The sequence below is a fragment of the Thunnus maccoyii genome, chromosome 17 (assembly GCF_910596095.1).
Source record: "Thunnus maccoyii chromosome 17, fThuMac1.1, whole genome shotgun sequence".
NCBI classification, from domain to species: domain Eukaryota; kingdom Metazoa; phylum Chordata; class Actinopteri; order Scombriformes; family Scombridae; genus Thunnus; species Thunnus maccoyii.
Window position 1 is genome coordinate 17,687,124 of NC_056549.1, and position 26,298 is coordinate 17,713,421.

General features: G+C 41.8%; 1 protein-coding gene across 3 annotated transcripts in view; it reads right to left on the reverse strand.

Moving 5' to 3' along the window:
• stxbp5a (syntaxin binding protein 5a (tomosyn)) overlaps positions 1-26,298 on the reverse strand; it is a 99,869-nt gene that overhangs the window by 71,483 nt on the left and 2,088 nt on the right. For all 3 annotated transcript variants that reach the window (XM_042391156.1, XM_042391157.1, XM_042391155.1), the window contains one exon: positions 25,240-25,337. In XM_042391156.1, the coding sequence (XP_042247090.1) occupies positions 25,240-25,337 (98 nt within the window). The remainder of the gene's footprint in view (positions 1-25,239; positions 25,338-26,298) is intronic.

The following is a 26,298-nucleotide window of genomic DNA, read 5'->3' on the forward strand; positions in this document are numbered from 1 at the left end:
CAGCTATTATAGCCCCTGTCCCTAAGATTCATCTAGGTGACATACTTGACAATAGCCATTTGCTGAGGTGCACAGTTCAACATCGCAGTAATCCACATTCAACTAGCAACAAGACATGTTCTGAGTTTGCAGGTAGAGGGCTGATTAGGAGTAGAAAGATGCATATGGAATCTGTACTGCACTGTGCAAGATAACAATATTAGAGCAGCTAAGGTTAGATACATGCTTATTTGGATTAATTCACTGCAAAGAAATTATTACACAAAACTTAACTAGACACCATCCTCTTGAAATCTTTCCTCACTGACCTATGAAGATGACAGTGAAACAATGCTGAAACACAAAGGGCTATGTGGCCAGTTGTACTAGAATCACAACTCTACTAAGAAATATTGTCTATGAATTAGTCTGGGCTTGATCCAGCAAAAGCGGGCACAGTGGTGTTGCACAGTAAAAATTGTAAACCCCCCCACACGCTGTAGTGATAATGTGGATTGTTGATTCTTGGAGTGTTGCCAATTCTGCCTAGTAGTAGGGTGTTAACAACCCAGGACATCATCTAATTTTAGCAGGACAACTCAGCACTGAGCTACTGTACGGCCACTCGAAGGCAAATATCTGAAAAGAGATGAGACAGAGGGAGGGGGGGGAGGGAGGGAGGGAGAAGGAACGGAATAAAAGCGGGGGAAAGAGGTTTGGAAATTCACTGGCTGTAGGGATCGAAGGCGGGATAGAGGAAGGGAGGGAGCGGGGACGAGATAGGAGGGAAGCGGGAGGGAGTAAAGGGGTAAACTATAAGGGAACAAGTGTTGAGTCAGCAGAACAGCTTGTGGCCAAACCCGTCTACAAAAGCATGCATAGTATAGGAGAGAAAATGAGAGATGTAGAGGGAAAAAAAGGGGAGGAAGAGGTGAAATAGAAAGAGACAGGAGGAGGAAAGAGAAAGAGCGAGAAGAGAATGAACTCTCCAGAGAGGTAAAGATACTGCATGAATAGGAAACTAAGATACATGAATATGCTGCTTGTACGTCAAACCTGGACAAATTTCTGTACCCTGCAACATCTTGGATTTAGCCTAACACAGGACAGACGTGTGATTTCTAGCTACTGCAACTGTCCAACTGTTTAATAGTCTAATACTCTTTACGCAAGTGTGAAAGGCAGCGGTTTAACAGAAATCTGCTGTTGTGATAGCAACATGCAGCCAGTTAAAGGATCATATTCAAACAACTGATGGTGTTAAACACAACAGGAAGCCACAACAACGTCTCTGCAAGTGACAAGTGGCTGCAATTTCAGTTTAAAAGTGGCAAGTTGTCGTGACCTGTTCTGATTCTGAAGTCGAGCATTAAAATGTTTGCATGTATGCATTTAGAAGTAGCAATGTATGCATTAGCGCTGGTGCTACCTTTTCACAGGAAACTAGGGGAGTCATTTTAATACCAAATTGAAGTAAATTATCTATTTGGACACTGGTTGTGTGCACTTTGTTCACTGCCATCTCACACAGCGCACATAATCAGCTGGGTACACGGTGAGTATGTATTAAACATGAGTCCCGGCCCGGCACAGAGTGCAAGGACACCGATTCCGTCTGCTACTAACACACTGGCGCTCTGAACCCCACTTGGCCAATTACAGCATGAACTCTGAACTGATATAAGCAGAAACTCTCGATTCATTCTGCAGTCTACATCAAATCTGCCCTCTGTGATTTCTAACTTTGCTGTAGTTTCAAACTTCTACAACGCCTGGTGAATCTTACATTTGCAGCAGCAGTAAAGCTATGAATGCGTCTGTCAGCCTGAAGAGGAAAGAACTGCACAAGATGATAACACAACAAGACACACTGGTACTGTGCTGGAAACAATAACAGCGATCATCTATCATGTAGCAAAGGACAGTCAGTTCACCTGCTGGCCTCAGATTAAATCCCACCTGAACTTTATACCTTTTAGTTCTCCTGCTCTCTATGGTCTAATGTTCGATATACATCATCTGTTACGAATGAGAATTGGGGAGTCAAAGAAAAAGCGAGTCAACTAAATATCTTTTGTGGTAGAACTGAGAGTCTGCGCTGATGTTGAAACTTAACTTACATGTTAAACAGGGCTCTATAACAAATACTGACGATCTGTGTGTGCCGTTTAGTACTAGGCAGGTAGCATATAGTGGGTTTTTTAGAGCTTTTTCATTGAAAACACCCTGCTATGGCTAAAATGCCTGATGAGAGCAGTGAGAGTGAAACAAAACAAGTTGCCTGAAAAACCAAAACAATGAGCTGAAAGACACTATAAAGGTAAAGATCCAGAGAGCTGATGGACGCTGCTAAGTCAGGTGACAATTCTTTGTGGGTTTGTCCCTACAAGCAACACTTTTAATATACATGTACTTATTTGATGAATTGTTCATATAAAAAATATTGACACTAACATATTTTAAATATAATATAATATTGATATCGATAATGGCAGCTTTAATTTCATTTTAGGGTAAAAATAATCAAAAAATGACTATTAAGAATACCCACTTAATTTGAATAGTGAATCATTAATCTTGGTATCTGGTTATGTTTTCTAAAAAAATCATATAATACCAATAATTGCACTCTTAGTTAACTCATAATTACAACTACTCACCATACTGCACAATGGTTTAAAATATCTCTTTGACAGCAACAAAAACTTCATGTACCTCATTAATATGATAATGAATAATTATGTTAATCTCAACACTGTAGTCTGAATGGAAAAGCATTTCTAAGTTTATTTTTGGACTGGCAGTGCTTTTCTTTGAATATATACTTCTGATTTCTTATATAACCAGTGAAGTCTATGATATTGATGTGAAATGAACAATGTCACCTCCAGGTCTCTAAAGGGATATCTGTAATTCCTTTGCACACATAGCTCATTCCTCTTTCTCGCCTACCACATTCAGCTCACTGTTATCATTGGACTGCACATATTGAACATGCTCGCTATGAAAACAGAGTGTTCAATCCATAAACAGACTATCAGATAGTCCAAACAATGGGGTATCTATTGCCAGCATGGGCCAGGAAGAGGAACAGGTACAAAACTCACCTTGACATCTGATCAATTCCAGCATGTAAACATAATGTTTTGTAATGATACACACTCCTGATTGGATATGGTGGATTTGGAAAGAGGAGAGTGCGGAGGCATTTAAAAGACAGATCAGATCCAGATGAAATGCATGCAGGATGCATGTAAATATATATAAAATACTAACGTAATAATTTTCTCTGACTTGCAAGGCTCTCATCCTCCACCCAATTACGATCAATGTCTGTGTTACATGAGCGAGAGATTTGAGGACTAGGAGAAAAGACACCATAAGGCTGGGGGGGGGGGGACCTGAAAAAATGGAGAAAAATAACAAGCATTGCATTTCAAAGACAAAACCCAAGTGAACATTTAAAATGACAAGGGGGAGAATAATTTAAGGAGAAGCATGGTTTAGCTATATTCAGAGAGAAAAGTGGGAAAGAGAGATGGAGAGAAAGACACAAGCAACTGAAGGACTAAGTTTGCAACTGGATTTCCTCCTGTCTATGAATAATGGATGTGGCGAATGGGAGCCAGCATATGCATTTAGAGGGCTTTATGTATTACCCTCTCAAAGTCGTTGGGAGGAAAATGTTTTATTAGAATGTAACTTAATGCCAAATTAACCTTTAACACATTCACTGTGAGATCATGTGTCTCTGTACTAATACAAGCTCCAAAGGCAATGAAATGCGTCCGCACTGAGGAGCTTTCTCATCAAACACTTACACCGTTAATCTAATTAGAACAGTGTGCTGTACTGTACATCGGCAGGTGTACAACACAACCATAAAGCCTGTTCCTGAAGCTATCCACACCATATTCCCAACACTATCACAAAGCAAAGTGTGCTGCTGTATGTTTGTGTGTGTGCATGCTCCCTTGTTCCCTCCTCCCTCCCGCAATAAACACACTCATGCACCCTCTGGCACTGATATCAAACAAATCTTTTCAAAGGTAGGACCACGGGAGATTAGCTACTCTTGGCCTCTAATATGTTTCAGTGTGCCAACCAGTGCAGAGCCAGGCCCTGATTTCAAGGACAGGTACCTATAAGGTGCCAGCGCAGCAAGAGTCAGTATATTGCCAGCCGTGCAGTAACACTTGACTGACTGTATACTCACACCTCAGGAACTGGTTCGTGTGTGTAAGAAATCGACTGTTAAACGAAAAATCATTACACAGAAATGGCAGAAGAGGGAGGGAGTGGGATAGAGTGTATCTTTCTAGAACTGGTCGACGCAGAATTGACTGAAAAGACTGATTCTGCGTCATCTAAAGCATGTTACTCACGAAACATAAACGCACAGAATCATTAGAAAGGTCAAATGAAAGGTAAGCTTAAGACAGTCTCACCCAGAAAACAGCCACAATAATCAGAAAAAATACATTAAATGTATGTATGAACATTCCTGATTAAATAAATGAAGAAATAACACTACAGCTTAACACTGAGATGAGTGTACAGACCTACAATACTAGTATCTATAGATTTATTCAGATTGATGGATCGAGTTATCTATACAGCACTCCCTGCTGGCATGAACTCTGTTGTGTCTGCTTTAATACTAATTAGACACACTGCTGGTACATTGTATGGTTGTCACTTTGCCAGTAGCAGGCTGGAGAAGGGCATCTTGCCAAAAGTGTCATGCAGCATATAAAATATTAATTGGAGTGCTGTCCTTTGCTCTTTGATTAATGCAAAACAGAAGGCCAAGTATCCCCAGCACTGAACTAGAGGCTTCCAGTGAACTAGCATGCACACACAAATATACACACTCACACACATGTAGAGGCACTGCTGTGTTGCAGCTTTTTAAGCATCTGGTTTTTTCCCTCTACCCTGATCTCTGACACTCACGCGCACACGGAGGGCAGCGGGGTGGCAAAGTCAGTAGGGCGGCTGTCCTTCAACTGGAAGTGTCCTTGAGCAAGACTGCTCTGTGGTGCTGTTCTGAAAATTTCGGTCATCTTCGGGTTTCAGACAGACATGTTTCAGAGCTCTTGAAAACATTTAACAGGCAGGGTATGACAAAAGAGACAAGGAAATAAAACATGTTTGTGCTAAGCAGATCAAATGCCACTGTATTCTAATCTAAAAATGGAGAAAATGCACCAAAAAAAACCCTGTCCTTGTCATTGTAAAGTATAAAATACAAAAAGTGTTAGACAGAATGAACTTCATATTGATGACTTCCTATTCTCAGAGACACAAAAGTAAGAAGACAAATAACATACTAAATGGAAGGTTAAGGGTTGATTTTTCAATCAAATCGCTTTCTTCCCTGTGGGATATGAAGTCTAAAATCATTGCAAATTATTGTCTGAGGATCATAAATATATCTGTGTCAGATTTGATGGCAATTCAGTTTTTGCTCTGAACCTGTTGGACAAACTTCTAGATTTTCCCGTCTTTAGGCCACACCTTGAGTCAGCCAAAAGAACTTTGGTAAATGTATTAGAATCAAAAACCTGACCAGGACAAGTGGCTTAAAAATGGATGGACGGATGAACCAACATATATTACTTATACTAGAGCTGCAACAATCAGTTGAATAATTGATTAGTTGCCAACTATTCAATTAATTTGCTACTATTTTGGTAATTGATTAATCGTTGAGTCATTTTTTTAAGAAGACAATTTCCAAATTTTCTGATTCCAGCTTCTAAAATGCAATTATTTTCTGGTTTCTTTAGTCCTCTGTGACAGTAAACTGAATATCTTTGGGTTGTGGACTGTTGGTCTGGATAACACTAGACATTTGAAGACATCACATTGGGCTTTGGGAAACAGTGATCAACATTTTTGACCATTTTCTGACATTTTATGGACCAAACAACTAATCGATTAATTGAAAATAATCAACAGATTTATCGAAATAATCGTTGCTGATCGTAAGCTGGTACCCTGTACTTTTATTACTTGCAGTTGTATTAAACACAGTACATCTCCCTTAGATATTGCATAACAAAAAAAGTCTGTAAAGTAGGATTATCAGACTATTGTGTTGTAATGATGAAAAGTATTTCAACTGACTGGCTGCATGGATACATACAAAGCAATATGACAGGAGAGCAGACAAGAGCTGGATAGCAGAGAAACAGAGGGGCTGTGGATTAATGCAGGTCATGCATTAGATTGGATTAAGTAACTGAGGGCTCAGGTAAGGAAGACATTCTGCCTAAATGACGGGATTAATAAAAAAAGAAAAAAAAAACACATTCACAGAGACAAACACACTTTGCACTTAATTAAACAACGATCTGATGACTCACACGTCCATCTGTGCAATTTAAAAGTGTGTACAGTACGTGTTTTTGTGCTACCTTATTTCTGTAGTGCCAGGGATTATAACAGTTAGGTTAAGAAAGAAGAGCGAGGATGTGGAAGAGAGGCAGACGCGCACATAATCACATCAAACACCATATACAGGCCTTCAGGGGGAGGGGTCTAGAGTGAGTGCATAGTGCAACAAAGGCAGTTACATAAGTCAAGAGGATTGTCCCTGCTTGTGGATATGTGTGTGTGTGTATGTGTGTGTGTGTGTGTGTGTGTGTTTACAGACATGTGCCATGCAGTGTGGAGGGCACACAGGCCAGGATGTATTCTGTTTCATCGCTGTGTGTCAGAAAAAGTGCCTCTAGTGTGTGGAGGACGGGGGAAAAGAGTGGAATGAAAGTGAAAAAAAAAAAAAGGGAAGAGTGTCTTCCTCGCTCTGTTGCTAATCCCTTCCGTCGCTCCTCCGCCTCTCTCGTTCATACCATCGCTGTCATTTTTATCTCTATCTTCTCACTGTCTGATCTCGCTCTCTTCTTATTTCCTCCTCCCTCTTATTCCGTTGCTCTTTCAAGACTGCCTGCTAGGTAACCCAACCATGACAGCTGATATTCAACACGCACATGCATGTATACGCACAAAGATATACCTTCCACCCGATCTTGTGAGCTGCTGGCCTCGGTAAGTGGGAACACATGACTGGCAATAAAGGGATTTCTAACGGCCTGGCACTTGTAGCTACCGTTCTTTGAAACCAGGGCAACGGGGCTGTGTGAGTGCATGTATAGATTTATTTGCTGCATCGATCTGTCTTGTGCTCCGTTTCCAGAATGTATCAATCAAAGAATCCCCCAATAGGGCTGTAGACATTTCAGTGGTAGCAGTTTTATTTCTCTATCTGCCTTAAAACAAAGCAGGAAGGATAAGTCCAGCACTTCATTCAATTTTAGCATACAACTGAAATACACATTAGCTGAGGTAGCTACATTAATTCCAAAATGGCATACAGATGCGACTGTATTGAGCATGTATTACTGATGTTCAATTTTCTTCTATGTTTGTTTTCTCGTTCTTTGCAGAGTTGGATCATATAGTTAATACACTTTCAGATAAGACATTCTGTTCTTGGCCTTTAAATATTAACTCTTGCCAGGCTGCAGTAAAACATGCAGTGCCTTAAAGCCATGGTGGCGTGCCAGCCAATCATATGGTTTTGACTCTCTAGTCATACTGTATTTCAAAATGGCAGCACGCAGTTAGATTACTTTACTGCTTTCAAAGAACTAAGAAGAGGATTCTTCAGCAAAGATGATAGAGCATCTAGTGTTATGTTTCTAAAGTTCTTGCACTAGCAACTGACCAGTACGCATGCAGTATATTGCTCATAATATATTAATGTAAAAAAAAAATAAATCAACATATGTAGAACAGGATCAAGTAGGTAAATATGTTCACAGCAAAAACAACAAAATATGAAATGATGGTGGTTCTACAGGAAAATGTTGGGTTACATGTGGATCACAACAGGACTTTATTTTCCATTCTATTTTGCACAATTCCCATTTTTTAAGCTTTGGCAAAGCATCAAATTAATTTTGCAGAGATGCACCGCAGCCATGGAAGCATTAATAGGGAGACCTCTGGGAATCTGAGCCCCACAGGTCTTATTCAAAATGATTCGGGGAGTGTGTCTGAGGCCCAAAGCTGTCGCATCACATTAGTGTCCAATCACTGTTAGCAAACAAAACGATGTACAAACACAAATGGAAACAGACACAAATGGAAACAAATGTGCACATATGCTGACAGAGGCGTGCACACACATACACACACATTACACACAGCCACTTCTTATCTGGCTTTTCTCCATATCGTGCCGCTCAAGCTACTTCATACATATCTGAACACTCGCAAAGGACACACATGTACAAACACACATACAGTAAATGCACACACACGCAGAAAGCAGCCTGCTACAATGGCCTTAGCCATTAAAAATGAATGACACTGCAGCAACAGTTTCTAAAAATGAGCACCAGGGCCAGCTGCTGATCGGTACGATGAGAACTGCCTACAGAGAACAATATGGAGTGTCATTCTAGTATTAGACAATACAAAAATGCCCTCTCTGTCACATATACAGTGTAGCCAATTACATGAAAGGTATTCCTTCTTTATTGTCTGTGATTTAACTGTCAGTGAAAGAGTTAACGGCGAGTATTATCTCTCTGGATGCTAATATTGTCAGGTCTGCAGCAGTGCCAGTGGGGGTTAATGCGTTCACTGTTGTCCTCCCTCATCGTGTTATCAGCAGTCATCGACACACGTGTCTAATGTGAGAGCAAAAGTGTTGCAAAGCACCAGACAGGAAGAGAAATCAGGCCAATAGACCCCAATCGAGGCTTAATGGGGGCCTAGTGGCGTGGCTAGCTGAGACCTCTCGCACTGCCTGTTCATCATTCACTCCCACTGGTGTCTGGGAGATGGCAAAGGCTTCTGGCTTATCAAACAAATTAGCTGCTTCATCACTGCAATGAAAGCGGTGATGCACAAACTGCAAGGTTGTCCTTTCCTTCAGAGGCTGTCCTTGTTATGAATCAAAGAAGCAAAATGCATAAAGAACTGTACTATATGTGGTTTGGTGGTGATGGGGGGGGGGGGATCTGCAGTGCTATGTGTGCTGGGTGAGAAATGGTGGGTGTCTCCCACCTCGTAGGGGTCTGACAATTTGCCCTGCACTTACAGCGGGAAAAAAACCAACGTTTGGTGGCTTCTGCTGGGACAGCTGTCTGATTACAGTTGGGTCAGGAGCCAATTGTTGCCCTTCCAATCTCTTCAAACCCCACCCACATAACACCAGGGCTCTGAGTCACAGAGCTGAATGGCTGCGACTGCTCTGGCTCCACTCCATATGCAGACACTCCTACAGTACACTTACACTTATATCCATCTAATTTCTCTTCCTCCTCTTCACTTTTCTAAACTTAGATGCAACTTCGTCAGTCTGCAGTGATTTCATCCCTCCACTCTTTCCTGTTGCTTTTCCTCCTGTCTCTGATAGCTGCAGGGATTCAGGCCTGGTTGTGCTGCACTGAATGACAAACCAAGGACGCATCTGCAGCCCTTTTAGGTATTTGTATCTTTACAGCTTTGCACCATGTTGATGCCATTCCAGAAGTCTTTGGTGTTGTGAAAGATCAGACATATATTCCTCCTGCTGAGTCTGCCTACTCCCACCCTGTGGATGATGCTAAAGCAAACAGACACAATGTACCGTAGCGCTGGACAAACATAAAAGTATCTCCCTTCTCACTACCCCCGCCCACCCACCTCCCCATACATCCCCTCAAGTCCCGAGATGTCTGTCTCAACCCTGTTGCCCCTCCCCCTCTGCTCCCACATTTCACATCACAACATAATCCACATTCTGCTTCAATCAGACGGAAAAGCACAAACAGCCCCTCGGCCAGTCACGTTCCACACACAGACACACATGCTGGACATAAACAGACTCATACGCACTTAAATATAGGCATATATTACACACACACCAACAGGCTGAGGAGGAGGGGAAGGGCTCTGCGCATGACAGCCATGTGGCAGGGCATTAAAGCCTGAGTCATCACGTCATGGGACACATGTGTGTGTCTTCCCTGCAGGCGCTCAGCATGACAGCATACTAAAGGGCAGCCTACAGAGGAGCAACAGGGGGATAAATATCATTGCAGCTACCAGCAGGGTGGAGGAAGGAAAACGTCAAGATTTGCGTAGCTCTTATTGACCAGCAAAGACTGTGCCAAGTCCCAGGCAGAATCAGAGCCGCAGCTAAAGTTAGTCTAGGGCATAGGCTTTATTCAGGCAAAGTCCATCTATTTCAGCTGGCAGCTGTGAGGCTTAAGTCACTGTTTGGATATTTACATCTCTGAATTGAACTGAAGAAAATTTCATTTGTTTGTGATGCCAGAGTCAGCTAGAGGAGGAAAACCAGAAACACCACAGGCCCAAGATGGGTTGTCAGCCGAGAAGGCAGAATTAATAGCAGATCCCAGAGCGAGGCTGTGATCAAATTAGTTCAGATGTATTTACACTAAAGGTGATCATTTGTAGGTTCACACACACTTTGTCACAATCTGCACTGCACTGCAGCTGGGTGAATTTGGTGAATTTCAAATTTACAGTTTAAAGAGTAATTAGACACAAAAATGTTTGAGTCACTATCACATTAATATAAAATGTACTGTATGGATCTTAGCAATAATCTATTTATCAGTACTGTCAGAAATGCCCCAAATGAAAGAGGGCTTGTTCAGCTCACTCTTCAAAGACTGTGTCAGAGACTACTCCCTATTCACAATATAGTGCACTATATTTACTGGTCATTTGTTATTTATTTGAGTGTCTGAATTCTGAATGTGAAATTTATGCACTATATAGTGCCCTCAAAAATTCCCAAAATTGAGCTAAAAGATACTTTGCGCTAACAATCCCACAATGTTGTGCTATACTACACCTGTCAGTGATGAGCAAAATGATGATAATTTGCAGGTATGTTAGTAAGTGTCAATTTACTGCTCACTATAGAGTAAAATAGAGTGATTTCAGACACACGGTATAGAGTAAGCAAGCTAACTGCGGGAGCTCCTCAGCTAGTCTAGCACAAAGCAACACTCATTGACACCCAGAGGTGAAGAGAAGCTTAAGGGCAGGGTTTCATTACTCTTAAAATGATATTTCATAGAGCCCAACCAATACTGGATTTTTGGGGCTGAGGCTGATACCAATATTGGGGAGTAAAAAAATCTTGATATCAATATATCAGCTGATAATCTTATATATACAGAATATATACATAAACGCACATATTTTTGCAATTATCCCTCAAATGTGTTTATCAAACTTTTGTGACAAAGATATGTAATAGAGGCATGATATTTTACAGTTTAATAAACTCAATACTCAAACTCAATAAAGTTCAATAAACTTTAGTGTATAAAATGACATCAGTGCAATAAAACAGTAAACTTCACTGGGAATTTAATCATTCTAAATAACTGTCTATAAAAAACAGAACAAAAGAAACATGTATATATTAAACTTTAATCAAGAAAAATGATCAAATATACATACAATGCTGCCTATCTAAAAAAAAATATCAGCGCATATTGGACAACATATACGGCATAAACGGACGTTGGAGATATTATTGTATAATATTTTTGTGGGGAGAACATAGTCACTGTGACTGTGCCAAATATTATCTTAAGGTAAAGGTCTTAAGCACTTTGTTAGACTGGCGTGCAAAAGTAAACAATAACTAATATCTATTGTGTAACACAGAGTATGTTCTACAAGGACAGCAGTCCTAGTCTCTGCTCGAGGGGACTCACTACAGTTAAAACAGTAGCAAGTGAAATATCTAGTTATAGTATGTATTCCATAATATGCCTAAAAGCAACATTACCCACACGGCCACGCTGGCAGTCTAGGCTTGTTAGCTACGGCTGACAGAGACACAGCTGGAGTTGGTTTAGTTGAGTATGTAGAAATTAGCCTTTAGCATGAAATAGAACAGTCAAACTCAAATTGTGTGATTCTACATCTGGGACTTACACTTTGAAACAATAAAACTACAGAAAAATGTATGTTTGTCTGCCACCATGCATGGTTCACCTGGATGCACATTTTGCTTGATTTTCAGGCCTTGCTGGGGCAACCTCCACATAAATATATCACCACAGGCAAGGACACATACCTACTGTATGTATGCAGCTGAAATCACATACAACTCTGTCTCTGTCTGCAGGAGCCTTGGCACACACATACACCCACATCTCAGCACACACAAACGTGGTGACAGGCAATTCCTCAAGGTCTGGTACCTTGGGAACCTCTCTGTCTTCCTCCTCTGTGTGTCTGTGTGTGTGTGTGTGCGTGTGTGTAGGACCTTGCAGACAGAGATAGACAGTCTAGATTTTAGTAAGGTCATAACCAACCATTTATACAGCCCATGGCCATTAGGTGTTTACGGTTTGTCACCTACACACCTGCAAACTAAAACAGTCTTGCTCTCTTAACACACCTGTTATACTACAAACAAATACCAGCTTAGAAAAGGGATGTCACAATGGTCTCACAGGCCTACTATACTGGACTAACTGACACACTATCAAATAGCATAACAATATCACACCAAACTATACTAAAAACGACATCCTGATGAGCACAGAAGAATGGCTCACATCTGAGGTAATGGTGCAGACTAACAGGCTAATGAAGCCTGTCACTAATTTGTTGTGTCATCGTAATTAATGTTGAAACAATTAGTCCATTAATCAATTAGTTAATCAACTGAAAATTAAGCAACAACAATTTTGATAATAGATTAATCATTTAGTCGTTTATCAAAGAAACATGGCCGGCATTTGGTGATTCCAGGTCCCAAAATATGAATGTGAAAATGTTGCTGCTTTTCTCTGTTTTATATAATAGTCAATTGAATATCTTCGGGTTATGGACTGTTGGACTGAAAGTTTGGCATGATAACATGTGGGCTTCTAGAGATTATACCATTTATATCATTTTTGTTTAAAACAGTAAGTAGTGCACAATATCTTCTCACCAACTGACTTAAGGTGGCTACAGTTAAGAAGCAGAAACCAAGACAACAGTATGTAGAGGAGGCAGAGGAGTAAGGGTTTCAGCAGATTAAACTATTGGCTGAATTTTCTTACCGAGTGATGTCACTCTAGAGTATTAAAGTAACCAGACCAACCAATGTGAGAGGGCCAGTTCAATAGCCTGTGTTTCACCTATTATCAGGATTCACAATCTATGAAGCACAAGTATCATAGTACATCATAATAGTTAGACTAAAAATCCCTCTTATAGAGCATATGATCAGATCAGAAACCTTGTTGCATAAATGTGCACATTATTAACAAAAGCTATGATATATGATAGATAATGTTTGCTAATTATCACAGTGGTTATAGCATAAAGTACATGTAGCATCATTAAAAATATGCATAACCTCTTGCCACATATGCCCCTGTATTTTTTTTTGGGGGGGGGGGGCACTTAGAAGAGGAGAAGGTTACAAAGAAAAATGATAAGAAAACATATGAAACATTAAAATTGGGAAAGCGTAGAGCCTCCTGAGACAGAGTGGAAGATTACCTACAGTAGCTAGATAAAAATAATGAGCTGCAGAAAACCAGCAGAGGAACCAAGGGCACAAAAAAAATCTGTAAATCCCATAAGAAAAATCCTACAATCCTAAAACAACTAAACAATTATATCCCTGGGAATACGAATTACAGAAACAAGATTTAAAAAAGCAGCAGATGAAGTAGGAGAAAGAAAATAAAAGCAGGAAGAGTATTTCACAGTTATTTCAGCAGGGAGGCTCTATATAGACCTAGAGGTCACACGAAGGACAGGGAGAAAAGCAAGACGACAAAAATCTTTGTGCTTCACAGCATTCTGTAAGCAAGTCCCCCTTCCAAGCACCACAGGGACCGTTCCAACCTGACAGCAGAAGTTAGACTTAACCATGCCACACTTCCACACTTCATCAACAACACCTTTTTTAGCTCATAAGCTACAAATACAAGGTTTTCAGCCAGTGATGGATGAGCCTTTGACAAAAACATTCACTTGCACTAGACATTTAAGTAAATGCTAAACATACACTGAACAGTATGTATTGGCTGTCTCACATTTTGCATTTTGACTAGATTTTCCTCAGACAGCAGGAGAGGAGACATAGAAAGCTTTCAGTCCTAAACCTGTGGATGAACACATGCTTATGGAACAGATGTCGCTTCTCAACAATCCCTGAGCTCACACTGTGTATACTGAAGGTAATTGAAAGGCATCACATTCTCATTCAACCTCAAAAGTGCATTTAAATTGATCTCATACTGCTAGCTCTCTGTTGCTGTCATGTATGATTTGATGCATGACAGTGACATTTCACCAAGACGCTAAATTTACAGCATGTAGTATGATTAAGTGTTATTTATATCAGTGGGCAGGCAAGAGCTATCAGTACACGACATAATCTGCTCAGGGCAAGTAGCAAACAACAACTTCAACTCAGCAGTCCGCCCAACACGGCCTTATTTATTGACAAAGGGCAACTTGGATCACTTTATTTTTGACAGTTGAAAAGATATTGCTGTTAATATGTTTAGAAAAGTACAAGCTTTTAATCTTCGAGGAGTGCAAGAAAATGTCATGATAATGAAAGCCTCAGACTTATAAATGAACCGCAATTTGTAATCAATAAAAGCTGTACAGTTGTGTTACCTCATTTTAATGGACACATACCATAACTCTCCAATAAGACGCTATACACAATGGCACCGAACAAATCCAATAGAGTGCACAGGCTCATTTACTTTGGAAACTTGACTCTTGACAATGATGGACCTTTGTGGTATGGGGACTAGAGAGTGGTCAGACCCTTTGGTCATGAGAGCCGTGTTACAATAGAGAATACTGACCAGGACTATGAGTGCAAATCAGTACAGTAGGTGTATGGTCCCAATCAATGCTGAAAAAGCAGTTGTCATGAATCCCAACAGGGTGACAGCCATGTGTGTCCCTGGTTGTCACTGTCTGTAAGGCCAAGAAGTACAGCAAGTCTGTTTGCACAAATACTGCACACAATTTAGTTAAAGGAGGCTCAAAAAATCACCACTATTATCAGTACAACCACTACTTCCAACAGAGGAGTGAAAGGATAATTCCAGGTTATTAAAACTTGGATCTAATTTTCATAGCTTTGGCCATTGTGTCTACTGTATTGGTTTATAATAACATTGTATTCACCAAAGTCATTGCTAAGATCTGGGCTCAAGGCAACATTGTTACAACAAAGATGACCAGAGAGAGATTGTCTACATAACTTTATTTGGAGCTAAAACCAAAAATGTGCACACCTAAAATGTTTAGTTCCTGAGCTGTAAATAGCTTTGCACATCTCCAATTTCTTCAGCAATTCATAGGTCTGGTGTTGATAGGTGTTTCTGCCAGCTGGAGCAACAGACGACCAGTCAGACCTTTCAAGGCAGAATTAAAACTGTTGATGTCATCTTCCTGCATAGCATGCTAGCCAGTAGCTGCCTTGCTACCTTCCATGAAAAACATCAATGGAAAAATGGACGTAAAAATGTCCATAAGCATGGATAAGGCTGACACAGTTGTACAGGTTGTTGTAAGTTGACTCCCAGTAATAACAACTATTAGAAACTGAACTTTTGTGCCGCAGGGACTCTCTACCTTGTATTATTAACTTAAATGCTTTTTAAAAGTTCTAGTTGTTGATGGACAGGATGTATTATACTGGCTGCACAGCTTTGGTTTGAAATATATTGTGCGTTTGTTAGCCAATTAGATTGGACGACAGCAGTTCACAAGGTGATGCAAAATCTCACAATTCCCCATGGGCGCACCAACAGTCTCGGCCCCTATGACCTTGAGTCTTCCCAAGGTGTGACCATGGAAATTTGGGTAAATTCGTCCACTGGTCACAGCTGAAATTTCACTTGTTCACCATCAGTTGTCACAAGTTGGTCCGATATGCATGCTTCCTCACTTCCAACACCAAATTAATTACTGCAATTCACAACTCACAATTCTCAGAACTCTTCCCCTCTGATCCCTCCTAGGATTACACATCTGTAAACGATGCCTACAAAACTGCAGCATTGATCATCAGGTTTGATGTCGAGTTTGAAAGTAGTTTTAGTTATTTTACTTTCAATTAATGCGATATAATTAGCACATCAAAACATTATGACAAGCAATTTCAGACACTCAACACTATATAATTTGCCAGGCCAAATTATGTAACAGCGGCTGGTGTAAAGATGTGACAGTGATTCTGCAGCTCTTTTCTCTTGTTCTGGGAACTTTTTTCATCAACTGTAAACCCTTCTACTCCCTCCGTGTGTTTTCTTCATTCATTCTGGTTGGTGTTTACATTCCACTGCAGGCCCACGTGCAGGAGGCACGGCGCATGCTTGCCAACCAGATAATGTGCGTGGAGCAGACAACCCCCAGACTCTTTCATTATTGTCCTCTGTGACTTTAACAAAGGCGATCTCAGCCATGAACTCCCTAAATACCATCAGCTGATTAAATGCCTGACCAGAGAGGAGAACACTTTAGATCACTGTTACACCACAATCAACAGTGCCTATCACAATGTCCCCCGCACTGCACTGGGACACTCATAGTCCTGATTCCTGCATACAAGCAGTAAACTCTCTAAACCTGTTGGGAGGACATCTAAGAAGTGGACCAGTGAAGCTATGGAGGATCTTCACGCATGACTGGACTGTACTGACTGTGTTGTTTTCAGGACTGCTATCAACAGTCTGGATAAGTACACAGAGACGGTGACATCATAAACCAGCTTCTGTGAGGACAGTGTGTACCAGCATATACCAGGGTTATTTACAACAATAACAAACCCTAGTTTACAGCTAAACTGAGACAGCTAAGGTTGAAAAAGGAGAAAGTGTTTAGGAGTGGGAACAAGGACAGGTTAAAGAGTCTAAATACAGGTTTAGCGAGGCAGTGAGAGATGCTAAACAACTGTACTCTGAGAAATTTCAACAGCAGATCTCAGAAAACAACTTGGTCTCTGTCTGGAAGGGCCTAAGACAGATCACCAACTACAAACTGAAAGCCCTCTACTCCACTAATGACTTGCGTCTGGCCAATGACCTGAATAAGTTCTACTGTTGATTTGAAGGACAACGGGACAGTCCTGACACCATCCCCCGTGACTCCATCCACCTGCTCCAGACCACCAGCTCTTCCTCCCCCACCTCAGCAGGGTCCCGGGCCTCTCCAAAACTGCCCACCTCAGAGGCCCCCTCCTCCCCTACTACAATGATGACTCCATCCTGGAGAGGGATGTTAACAGGCTGTTCAAGAGACAGAATCCCCGCAAAGCAGCTGGACCAGGCTCTCACTGGAGACATGCCACATACCGTGTTATATATAGGCTATTTTGGACTGGACCGACTCACCATCTGTCCCATCTTGCGCAGACCCGGGATGGTCTTGGTGTAGCCTGTGTTCATGCTGCCGTCTGAGCCCTGCCTGTTGGTGGTTTTGATGATGGTGTGTGACATGTTGCCAGTAAATAAAACTGGTAAATTAATGTTTAAACAAGTTAAAAACTGCAGTAGACGTGCTGTAACGTTACCAGTCGATGGCAAGTGTCTGCTGCAGTTCATGTCATTTAGTTTTACCATATGTGTGTCTGTGTGTGTGGCTGTGACGTTACTGTCTGTGCCATTGTGTGCACCACATGAACCATTGTGCAGCACATGTGTGTAAATTTGACCAACAAAAAATTGGATATATGAGACTGATCTGAGCCGGTCACCGGTCATGGCCGATCAGCTGAAAACCAGCCTTTTTCGATCGGTGGCCGATTCATCAGTGCATCTCTACTACAAACCCGTGACCCTGATCTCTGTGGTAATAAAAGTCTTTTGAGCGTCTCCTACTGTCCTACCTTAAAACCATCACTAACCCACTCCTGGACCCCCTGCAATTCGCCTTAAGAGCCAACAGGTCTGTGGACGATGCAGTAAACATGGCCCTCCACTTCATCCTCCAGCACCTGGATTCTGCATGAATCTACGCCAGGATCCTGTTTGTGGATTTCAGCACCACCTCGAACACCATCATCCCGGTTCTGCTGCAGTACAAGCTCTTCCAGCTGCACGTGCCTGACTCCACCTGCAGGTGGATCACCAACTTCTTGTCTGACAGGAAAAAAATATAGAGCTCAACACTCTGAAGACAGTGGAGACGGTTGTGGACTTCAGAAAGAACCCAGCCCCACCCGCCCCCATCACCCTGTGTGATTCCCCAGTCATCCATCATCACCCAAGGCCTCAATTAGGAGCTGAACATCAGCACCCTCACCAAGAGGGCTCAGCAGAAGATGTACTTCTTGTGACAGCTGAAGAAGTTCAACCTGCCAAAGCCAATGATGGTGCACTTCAACACCGCCATCATTCCTCCATCACGGTCTGGTACGCTGCTGCCACTGCCAAGGTCAAGGGCAGACTGCAGCGTATCATTCGTTCTGCTAAGAGGGTGATTGACTGCAACATGCCATCCCTCCAGGATCTGCAGGCCTCTAGGGCCCTGATGTGGGCAGGAAAAATTATGACCCCTCCCACCCTGGACACAAACTCTTTGAACCATTCCCCTACAGCAGGAGGCTGTGGTCCAATAAGACCAAAACCTTACAGCACAAGAACAGTTTTTTCCCAACTGCAGCTGGCCTCATCAACAAGGCCCAGGACACCCACTGACACCGACTGTTACCCTGACCCCCACTGACACCACACGTACATTAATGCACATGTCCACATCTGACTTATGCATTACATTAACACACATCTTGCATATATTCTGCATTGCACATATCCTTATACTTCATACTGTGGACTTTTGCACATTCCTGCAAAAAACTGCACAGATCTATTATTTAAAAAAAAACAAAAAAAACAGACATCTCGTACTCATATCTTATAACATTTTTTCATATCTTCTATTGTCAATTTGTCACTTATGTTTATTGTATTTTGCAGCACTTGCCTGTTTTTGTCCTCAAACTATATTTATGCATCATCAGACCAAAGCAAATTCCTTTCATGTGAAAACCTACTTGGCAATAAACCTCTTTCTGATTCTTCACCCATCCATAAGCAGTCAGAATAGGGCCAACCATCAACCAGTGCACTAGGTACGCCCTCCGAGTGTATGTGTACAAATCTGTACCCATTTATTCTCTCCAGCCCACATGTCACTGTGTATTTACGATGAGCCACTCAAGCGTTGCCTGCCGTCTGTTGGGAATAATTAGTGCACAGGTTGGTGACCTCTCAGGCATTGCTGCTCTGTATCACACAGACATACACTGCTCAACAGCCAGCTTTCCATTATTTTTCTATATAGTACCCTATGAAATAAAAAGGAGAAGGAAGGAATTTGTTCCCACTGTCTCAAACCTTAATAGCTGTGAAACATATCTTTTTATCTTGTTAAATGAATATCATAATTTACAAAAAAAAAAAAACTCAGTTCCAGAAAATACCTATTAGTATTCCTCCTCCTCAACAGCAGACCTCACTGTTAGGTTCTTCAAGTCATCAAGATTTCTTGTCTCCCGAAAATATTGCTTTCCAGTGAACAGAAACATTGCACGGCTTTCTGAATTGTGATGACTCACTGGGGGGAGAAAGGTTGTATATGTGCTTGGATGTGTTATTGTGCATGTGTGTGCATGTGTGCAGAATTTTCTTCCAGACTAGAAGATAACACTGACCCTCATCTAAACTTTTCCATTAGTGAGCTGGTAAAACATAACTAACCTTCAAAGTTCTCACTTGAACATGCAGATACACACACACACGCAGGACTATCGATCAAATCTGGAAGGACAGAAGCAGGCAGAGATAAGGGACAAGGGGCAAGAAGCATAAAAGCTAAAGTTAAATGTACAGTAAATTATTGAAGAGAGGCAACAGGGGAGCACAACTTTAATCATCCTAAACCCAGATCCCATTTGGTGCTTGTCAAGGCTAAAGGACTTAAGCGGGACACAATGTCAGGATATTGGACAGAGAGAAGCAGCAACTACATTGTCGTAGCACTGATGCAGCAAAATTTGTTTTCCATTTCTAAAAACCGATATAACAGAGGATGCTGAGTGCTTCTGGAGAGCATGAAAGATGAAACCTCGTACACAAGGGGTCTTTGATTAAGAGTACTTCACTACAGTACACAAACATTTTGCAGGCACACACACACACATTCTTTGTTCCAGTAAAGGTGTAAAGTTGATGTGCACTGGACTGACATGAAAGCCACGTCTCAGCAGCTCTCTGATGACCTCACCGCAGACTCTACTTTTAACCATTTTTTAAAATACCATCTGGCAGACACAAGCTGACTCCCCCAACCCAACCGACAGCTCTTTGCATTCAGACACACACACACATTCACTAAATTCTTTCATCAGACACAAGGGTGGGTGGCTTCATTTCAAGCTATTCTGCCTTCTCTCTCCTCCCCAATCCTTGCCCCACTTGTGTGAAAAGTGAAATAAGGTCAACTGGGATGCGATACTAATCCTTCTTGATTTTGTGTGATACCTCTTCCTTTCCTCAATCCTTCATCCCCCATATGCTACAGCTAGCTAACCCACTAAGCACTGAAAGAGGAATGACACAGGAATTAATTTTCCTAGACATCAACACAGGAGCACAGATGCAAGATTGCTAGCAGTATGAAATGGGGACAGTATTGTATCAGCACCTATGTATTGATCATACATGTACATGCACATACATGTAGCACAGTGACGGCATCAGCGGTTTAACTCCATTGATAAGACTGTTGTTGTTTTAGTCAGGCTCATCTTTGCTGTGCCAAGCTTCGGCACATTGCATAACTGAACGATGACACACACACACACACACACACACAACCCCAGGCCTGGTCTGCACTATGGAGTGCCATCTCGAAGAATTAGCTTGCAACTGGCAACACCAATGAGCAACGAGAAAAGAGAGGGGAAGAGAATGAAGATGCAACAAAACAGATAGAGGAATAAATGAATAAACAAATGATCTGTGACCTGAGAAGAAGCTCCCACACTCTTTAGGCAATAAACTGGAAAGGGAGCTCGACACAAAACGCTTTTTCATCATTTACTAACCCTCTTTCTCTGAATACACTGAAGACGTGCAGAGAGGAGAAGCTGGAGAGTTGCAATCAAAATCCATTACCATCATCATGAACATATAAATTATATACAGTCAGTGTGCTGTTTGATGCATCTGTGAACTACTCTATCAAACAAGAACCTATATCACATTAGAGTCAAATAGCAATTCCTTACATACATTGAAATACAAGGAAATTCCAATCAAAGTTTATTCACAAAGAGAAATATGCATGCACACACACTGTGAAGCTCTCTGGAGAATGTGAGCTACTATTTCAACACTTCTACTTGTGTGTAATATATCAAAGGAAACCCAACCTCTACTTGCTGAGCTACAATTTCTATTTCAACACTTTAAATGGTTCCCATACAGTATTCCAATCAGCGAACTCGCCTCGCCTCAGTAAGGTTCTCCTCTGGCTGCAGACAAAGCTCGCAGGGTAGCACAGTTACTGAGTGAATCACAAGGAAGATTAATGATGAAGATATGTCATAGTCAATCTGTGCTACGACCAAAAGCTGCACAGGGCTACTGCTGCCAGTCACAGCAGTTACTGTGTCTGTTTGTGAATGTGTGTGTACAGAGTTGTCTCTGCAAACATGTATGCACCAGTGTCTGCCTGCATGTGCAAACGTTTGCCCCTCTGTGTATGTCAGTACACATACAGTATTTGCGTGTGCACATTCACTAACATTTGTAAAAGTCAGATACCATTATATGCTTGTGTGCGTGTGTGTGTCTCTGTGCATATATGTGAATGCCTGTTTGTGTGCGTTACCTCTGCCACCTCCTCATATCTCTCTGAAATAATAACTGTGTTTGAGTCTGCATGTGTGTCTGCCTCCATTTGTATGTGTGAGTCCTATGATGTCCTGCGCCTGCCGATGAGATAATCTGGCAGAGCACGGAGTGACAATTTGATCTATTGATCTGCGTCTTGCTGGCTCACAGGGAGTCTCTGAGTTATAGTGCTGCCATCTCTCCTGTGACCACCCAGCAAACACACACATAAAAATACATAGGTATACAGACTTTTTGTTGTTTCTATTTTTTTTAAACTCTTTGTTTACATCCAGGATGGATCCTGCCAAAAAACTGGAAAGCTGGTTAGTAAGGCTACACGTTACTGGGGTTGGGTGTTGTTTGAAATGTTTCAATTCTAGTGCCGATAAGATACCTTGCTGTAATCTGAGTAATAAATATGTTTTTTATTTAGAACAAGCAGCCATAAAATAATTTTGCCTGAATAAAATATAGTTGTAAATTAGCAAAGTTTCCTTATTTTCTCAATAATATTGGACCGATTGTTTCCCCTCAGACTACGCTGTATGTTCTGTTGAATGTAATTTTTTTTGTGGAGGTTGAATTAACATCATGTTGCGATGATGAAGGTTCAAAATATCATCGCTTATGACACGATCAAACCACCATCACCATCAAACTAACAGCCAAAAATTCTATGTCGGGTTAAAGTATTCAAATATTCTGTTGTGCTACAAATTAAGTTCTGGCTGGTCAAAAAATAAAGGACATACAGAACAAGGAAATGATGAAGGTTCATTCAATACCTTCAGTCCTACCTGTTACCACAAACACTTTGTCTTAACACCCAAAACCGCTTTTTTTCATTCAGCATTTAAGAACACTGTATTTCTGCTTATTTTTTGAAACTACATTGCTAACCAGTGGATAACTAAGGTGTATGAACTACTTGCACAGCAAAACCTGTTTTTGCTCACGACTTCTTCTGAAAAAGCTTTGCCAATGAGATATTCTGCAGAAAACAATCGAGAGCAGTGTGTGTGTGTGTGTGTGTGTGTGTGTGTGTGTGTGTGTGTGTGTGTGTGTGTGTGTGCACTTTGGCATATCTGTCTCACTGCATTACCACACACAGATCAATAAGGATTCTATTCTTGGCCATTAGATCCTGAAGCAGGGGATAACCTGCCTCTCTCACTCTTTCCTATCTATTCTCTTTCACTGCTCTCCCTCATCTATCGGCCTGTCCTCTCCACTGGCTTTCCCGCCAACCTCTATCTCTACTCCCCTCTTTCCTTCCTCCAGACAACACCAAAGGGACATTGTCATCTTCCCAGCTGGACAGTGGAGGCAGAAGCAGAGTCAGTAGCAAGCATCAAACATGGGACAGTTTTGGGGGATCACAGAAATGATTGGCTTTGTGGCTAGAGGGATCAGCCGTCTCCTCAGAGGACTCGCGCACGCATATAAACACTACGTACTATTTCTCTCACACACACGTAAACATCCACACACACACCTCCTGTTCCTGCTGTAATTCTCAGTCCTCTGCTACACTGCCAGGCTGAGGCCCTTGATCCGCCACTTCCTGTAATCCTCTATGGGAGAGGGGTGCAGCCAAATGTCCTGGCAGGCCAGCCAGGCAAACAAACACACATACACACAACCATGCATAGACACCAATAGCCACCAGTAGCTACTAACTGTGAAAATAATGACCTCCTGGACAAAGATGTGTATCAGTGCAGGAGTCCCAGGATATCTTTCACAAAAACCAACCTGCAACTTTCCAAAACTTAAACTAAAAACACATCAGAAAACAAAGCCCACGAGCTGAAGCACAGCAACATCAAAAAAATATGAATCATGGAATCTCCATTATGCACCCTTCATCTGTGCCACGCTGGTATCATTGCCATCAGATAAAAAGACAAGGCTGACTGAACAGCAAATGACAGGGGAAGAGAACGGCACCAAAGAATAGATGGATGACTCCCAATTCACCTTCCTCTGACTCTGATAAGACTCTATCAGATCCACATCACTCAAACACAAGAGAGATTCATATGTTCCATTTCAGAGTGACCAGTTTCAGCCAGCAGGAACCATCTGACAAGATCATTTCACCCAAACTCTGAATAGTCAGAGAGAATGTGTTGTGATCTTTAAGCTGATTGGTTATAGGCTTCTTTCATGCCACAAGTACAGCCTTTTTTCTGAGTTTATCCAGTCTGGAGCTCACGAGAGTAATGTACCAGCCAGCAAGACATGAGCCCCATTAAGCTTATTCACCGGTTCCCACGTCAGCCCTGAAATAGCATTTCTACCAGAGCAGGGATTTCATCTCCTATCCACTAATGCTTGTGTACCACTGACCAAATCTGCTCTGCTTTGGATGAAGAAATTCATGTGAATCTTTCAGTTGAATCTTGTGGAACATTCAGTCATCTCTGGAAAAAGTGGTTGATCATTATCCTCTCTGTCTCCCTCGCTCTGATTTTAAGAAGAACAGGAAACATTGAAAAGGTAAATGGACTGCCCACCATCATCTGATAATCATGAATCTGTCGTCTCATCCTCCTCTGTCTGCGAGTGGCTGTTTATATCATCACCTTTCCAGCTCAGGTGAACGAGACTGAGTCACACAGCCATAGCTGCCAGCAGGTGGGAACGAGGGACAGCCAAGCGGACAGCTCTTCATCACACCGTAATGAGCTGGCAAAGGTTGTCGGACAGGCAGGAGAACACATGGAGGACCTGTTAAAGCAGCCTGACACAGGCGAGCTTGCGGGCGTTCTCTGAAACTATACGACTCCCCGCGGTGCCATTTCATGGCAAGCTGTTGTCCCTGTTTGTGTAAACGTCCTCATAATGCAAGGAAGCTGATGCAAGCTACCTCAGCAAGCTAATTCTGCGGCTGAATTGCAGCACATTCTTCAATGTTTAGATAAGTGCAGGCTTTTCACTGACTTTTCCTGTGATTTAAAATGTGTGAGCAGGTGTGCAACAGTCTGGCAAGGTCAGTGAAAGCAGTGAAATTATCTTATCATGTTACAACATCTAGAACTTGGACTTGAAGGTAAAAATAAAAGATTGTATTCTTTATGTTCATCTACTTATTAAAAGTTCCCAAGCACATACAGAGCTCATGGGGACTGGCAACCCGTGAACGCTGCCAAAAACACTTTGGCACACTTGGAAAATATACTGAAAACCCACCAATGTACATCAGCATCTGACTACAGAAGTTCAAACATCTGTTCGCTTACCTGCTGCTGCCTCCCGGGGATGCAGGGCTCAAAGGAGCTGCCACAAGCCACAGTAACCTATAACAGCTCAATGACAACTAAAAGGATACAATCTGAGAGCTCCACTCTGGGTGCCGATGGCCAGTATCTTCTGCACAGGGTCGAAAGCCATGGACGACGGCTGATATGGGAAGCCATGACGGACAGTCTGGGAGATCCACAGAGAGATGGAGAAAGAGAACGTGTTAGAGAGGATATCAATTTGCATTTCGCAGCGGGGGTGTTGTTTTGTCAAAGGATGTCACACACCTGATTTTGGTAAACAAATTGGCACAGATGGATGCAGAAAAGTGTTATGAAACGAATGCAAAGCCGGAAATTGCGCAGACAAGAGAAAATGAAAGAGGGGAACAAATGTTCTCTCTATGCATGGGTACCCTGTTCTTCGTGATAGGCTGATATTTGGCTTTGCTATTTAGGATCCTTTTATAATCACAGACCTATTTTGAGAATTCTTCTCTCTCATTTCTCTCTTTTTTTATCTCATTTTCCTTCTCTCACTGCCTCCCACATGAAGTCGTGATTACACTGAAGTCTAGAAAACATAATACACAGAAAACACACCAATAAGGAGTATTTGGTTATGATTTGTTGCTTTTTTTGTCCACCCTCTGTATATATATGTGTGTGTATTTGAGTGTGTGTGTGTGTGTCTGTAGCTTTATGGCATCAGTCAGCCGGTGGTGGGCTGTTGGATTTGTTTGCTTAGCGGCAGAAGGCTAAAGCACGTTACATAAGAAGCACTCAGTGCAGCAGAGACACCTGCCTTCCTCGCAGAGAAACACTACAGCGAGCTTCTGTCCAGACAGACAGCTACGGTGCAGGAGGGAGGTTCAAGTCTTGTTCACAGATACTTCATTAGGATGTCTGGCTGTTGATTGACATATTGAGGTTGTTGTAGAAATCAAACCTGCAATCTCTCTTCTAGTCAGTAGACAACAATGTCCCCCAAGCCCTTACATAGTTGTGTTGACTTAACTCCTGATTATGTTGTCTTGTTTTTTAGTAGTTTTTTTCTTTTATTTTTCCCTTATTACCTCTGACAACTTTTAAGATGATTACAGTTAAATAAGGTGAAGGTTATAGTAACTCTACCCTAGCCTTGGACT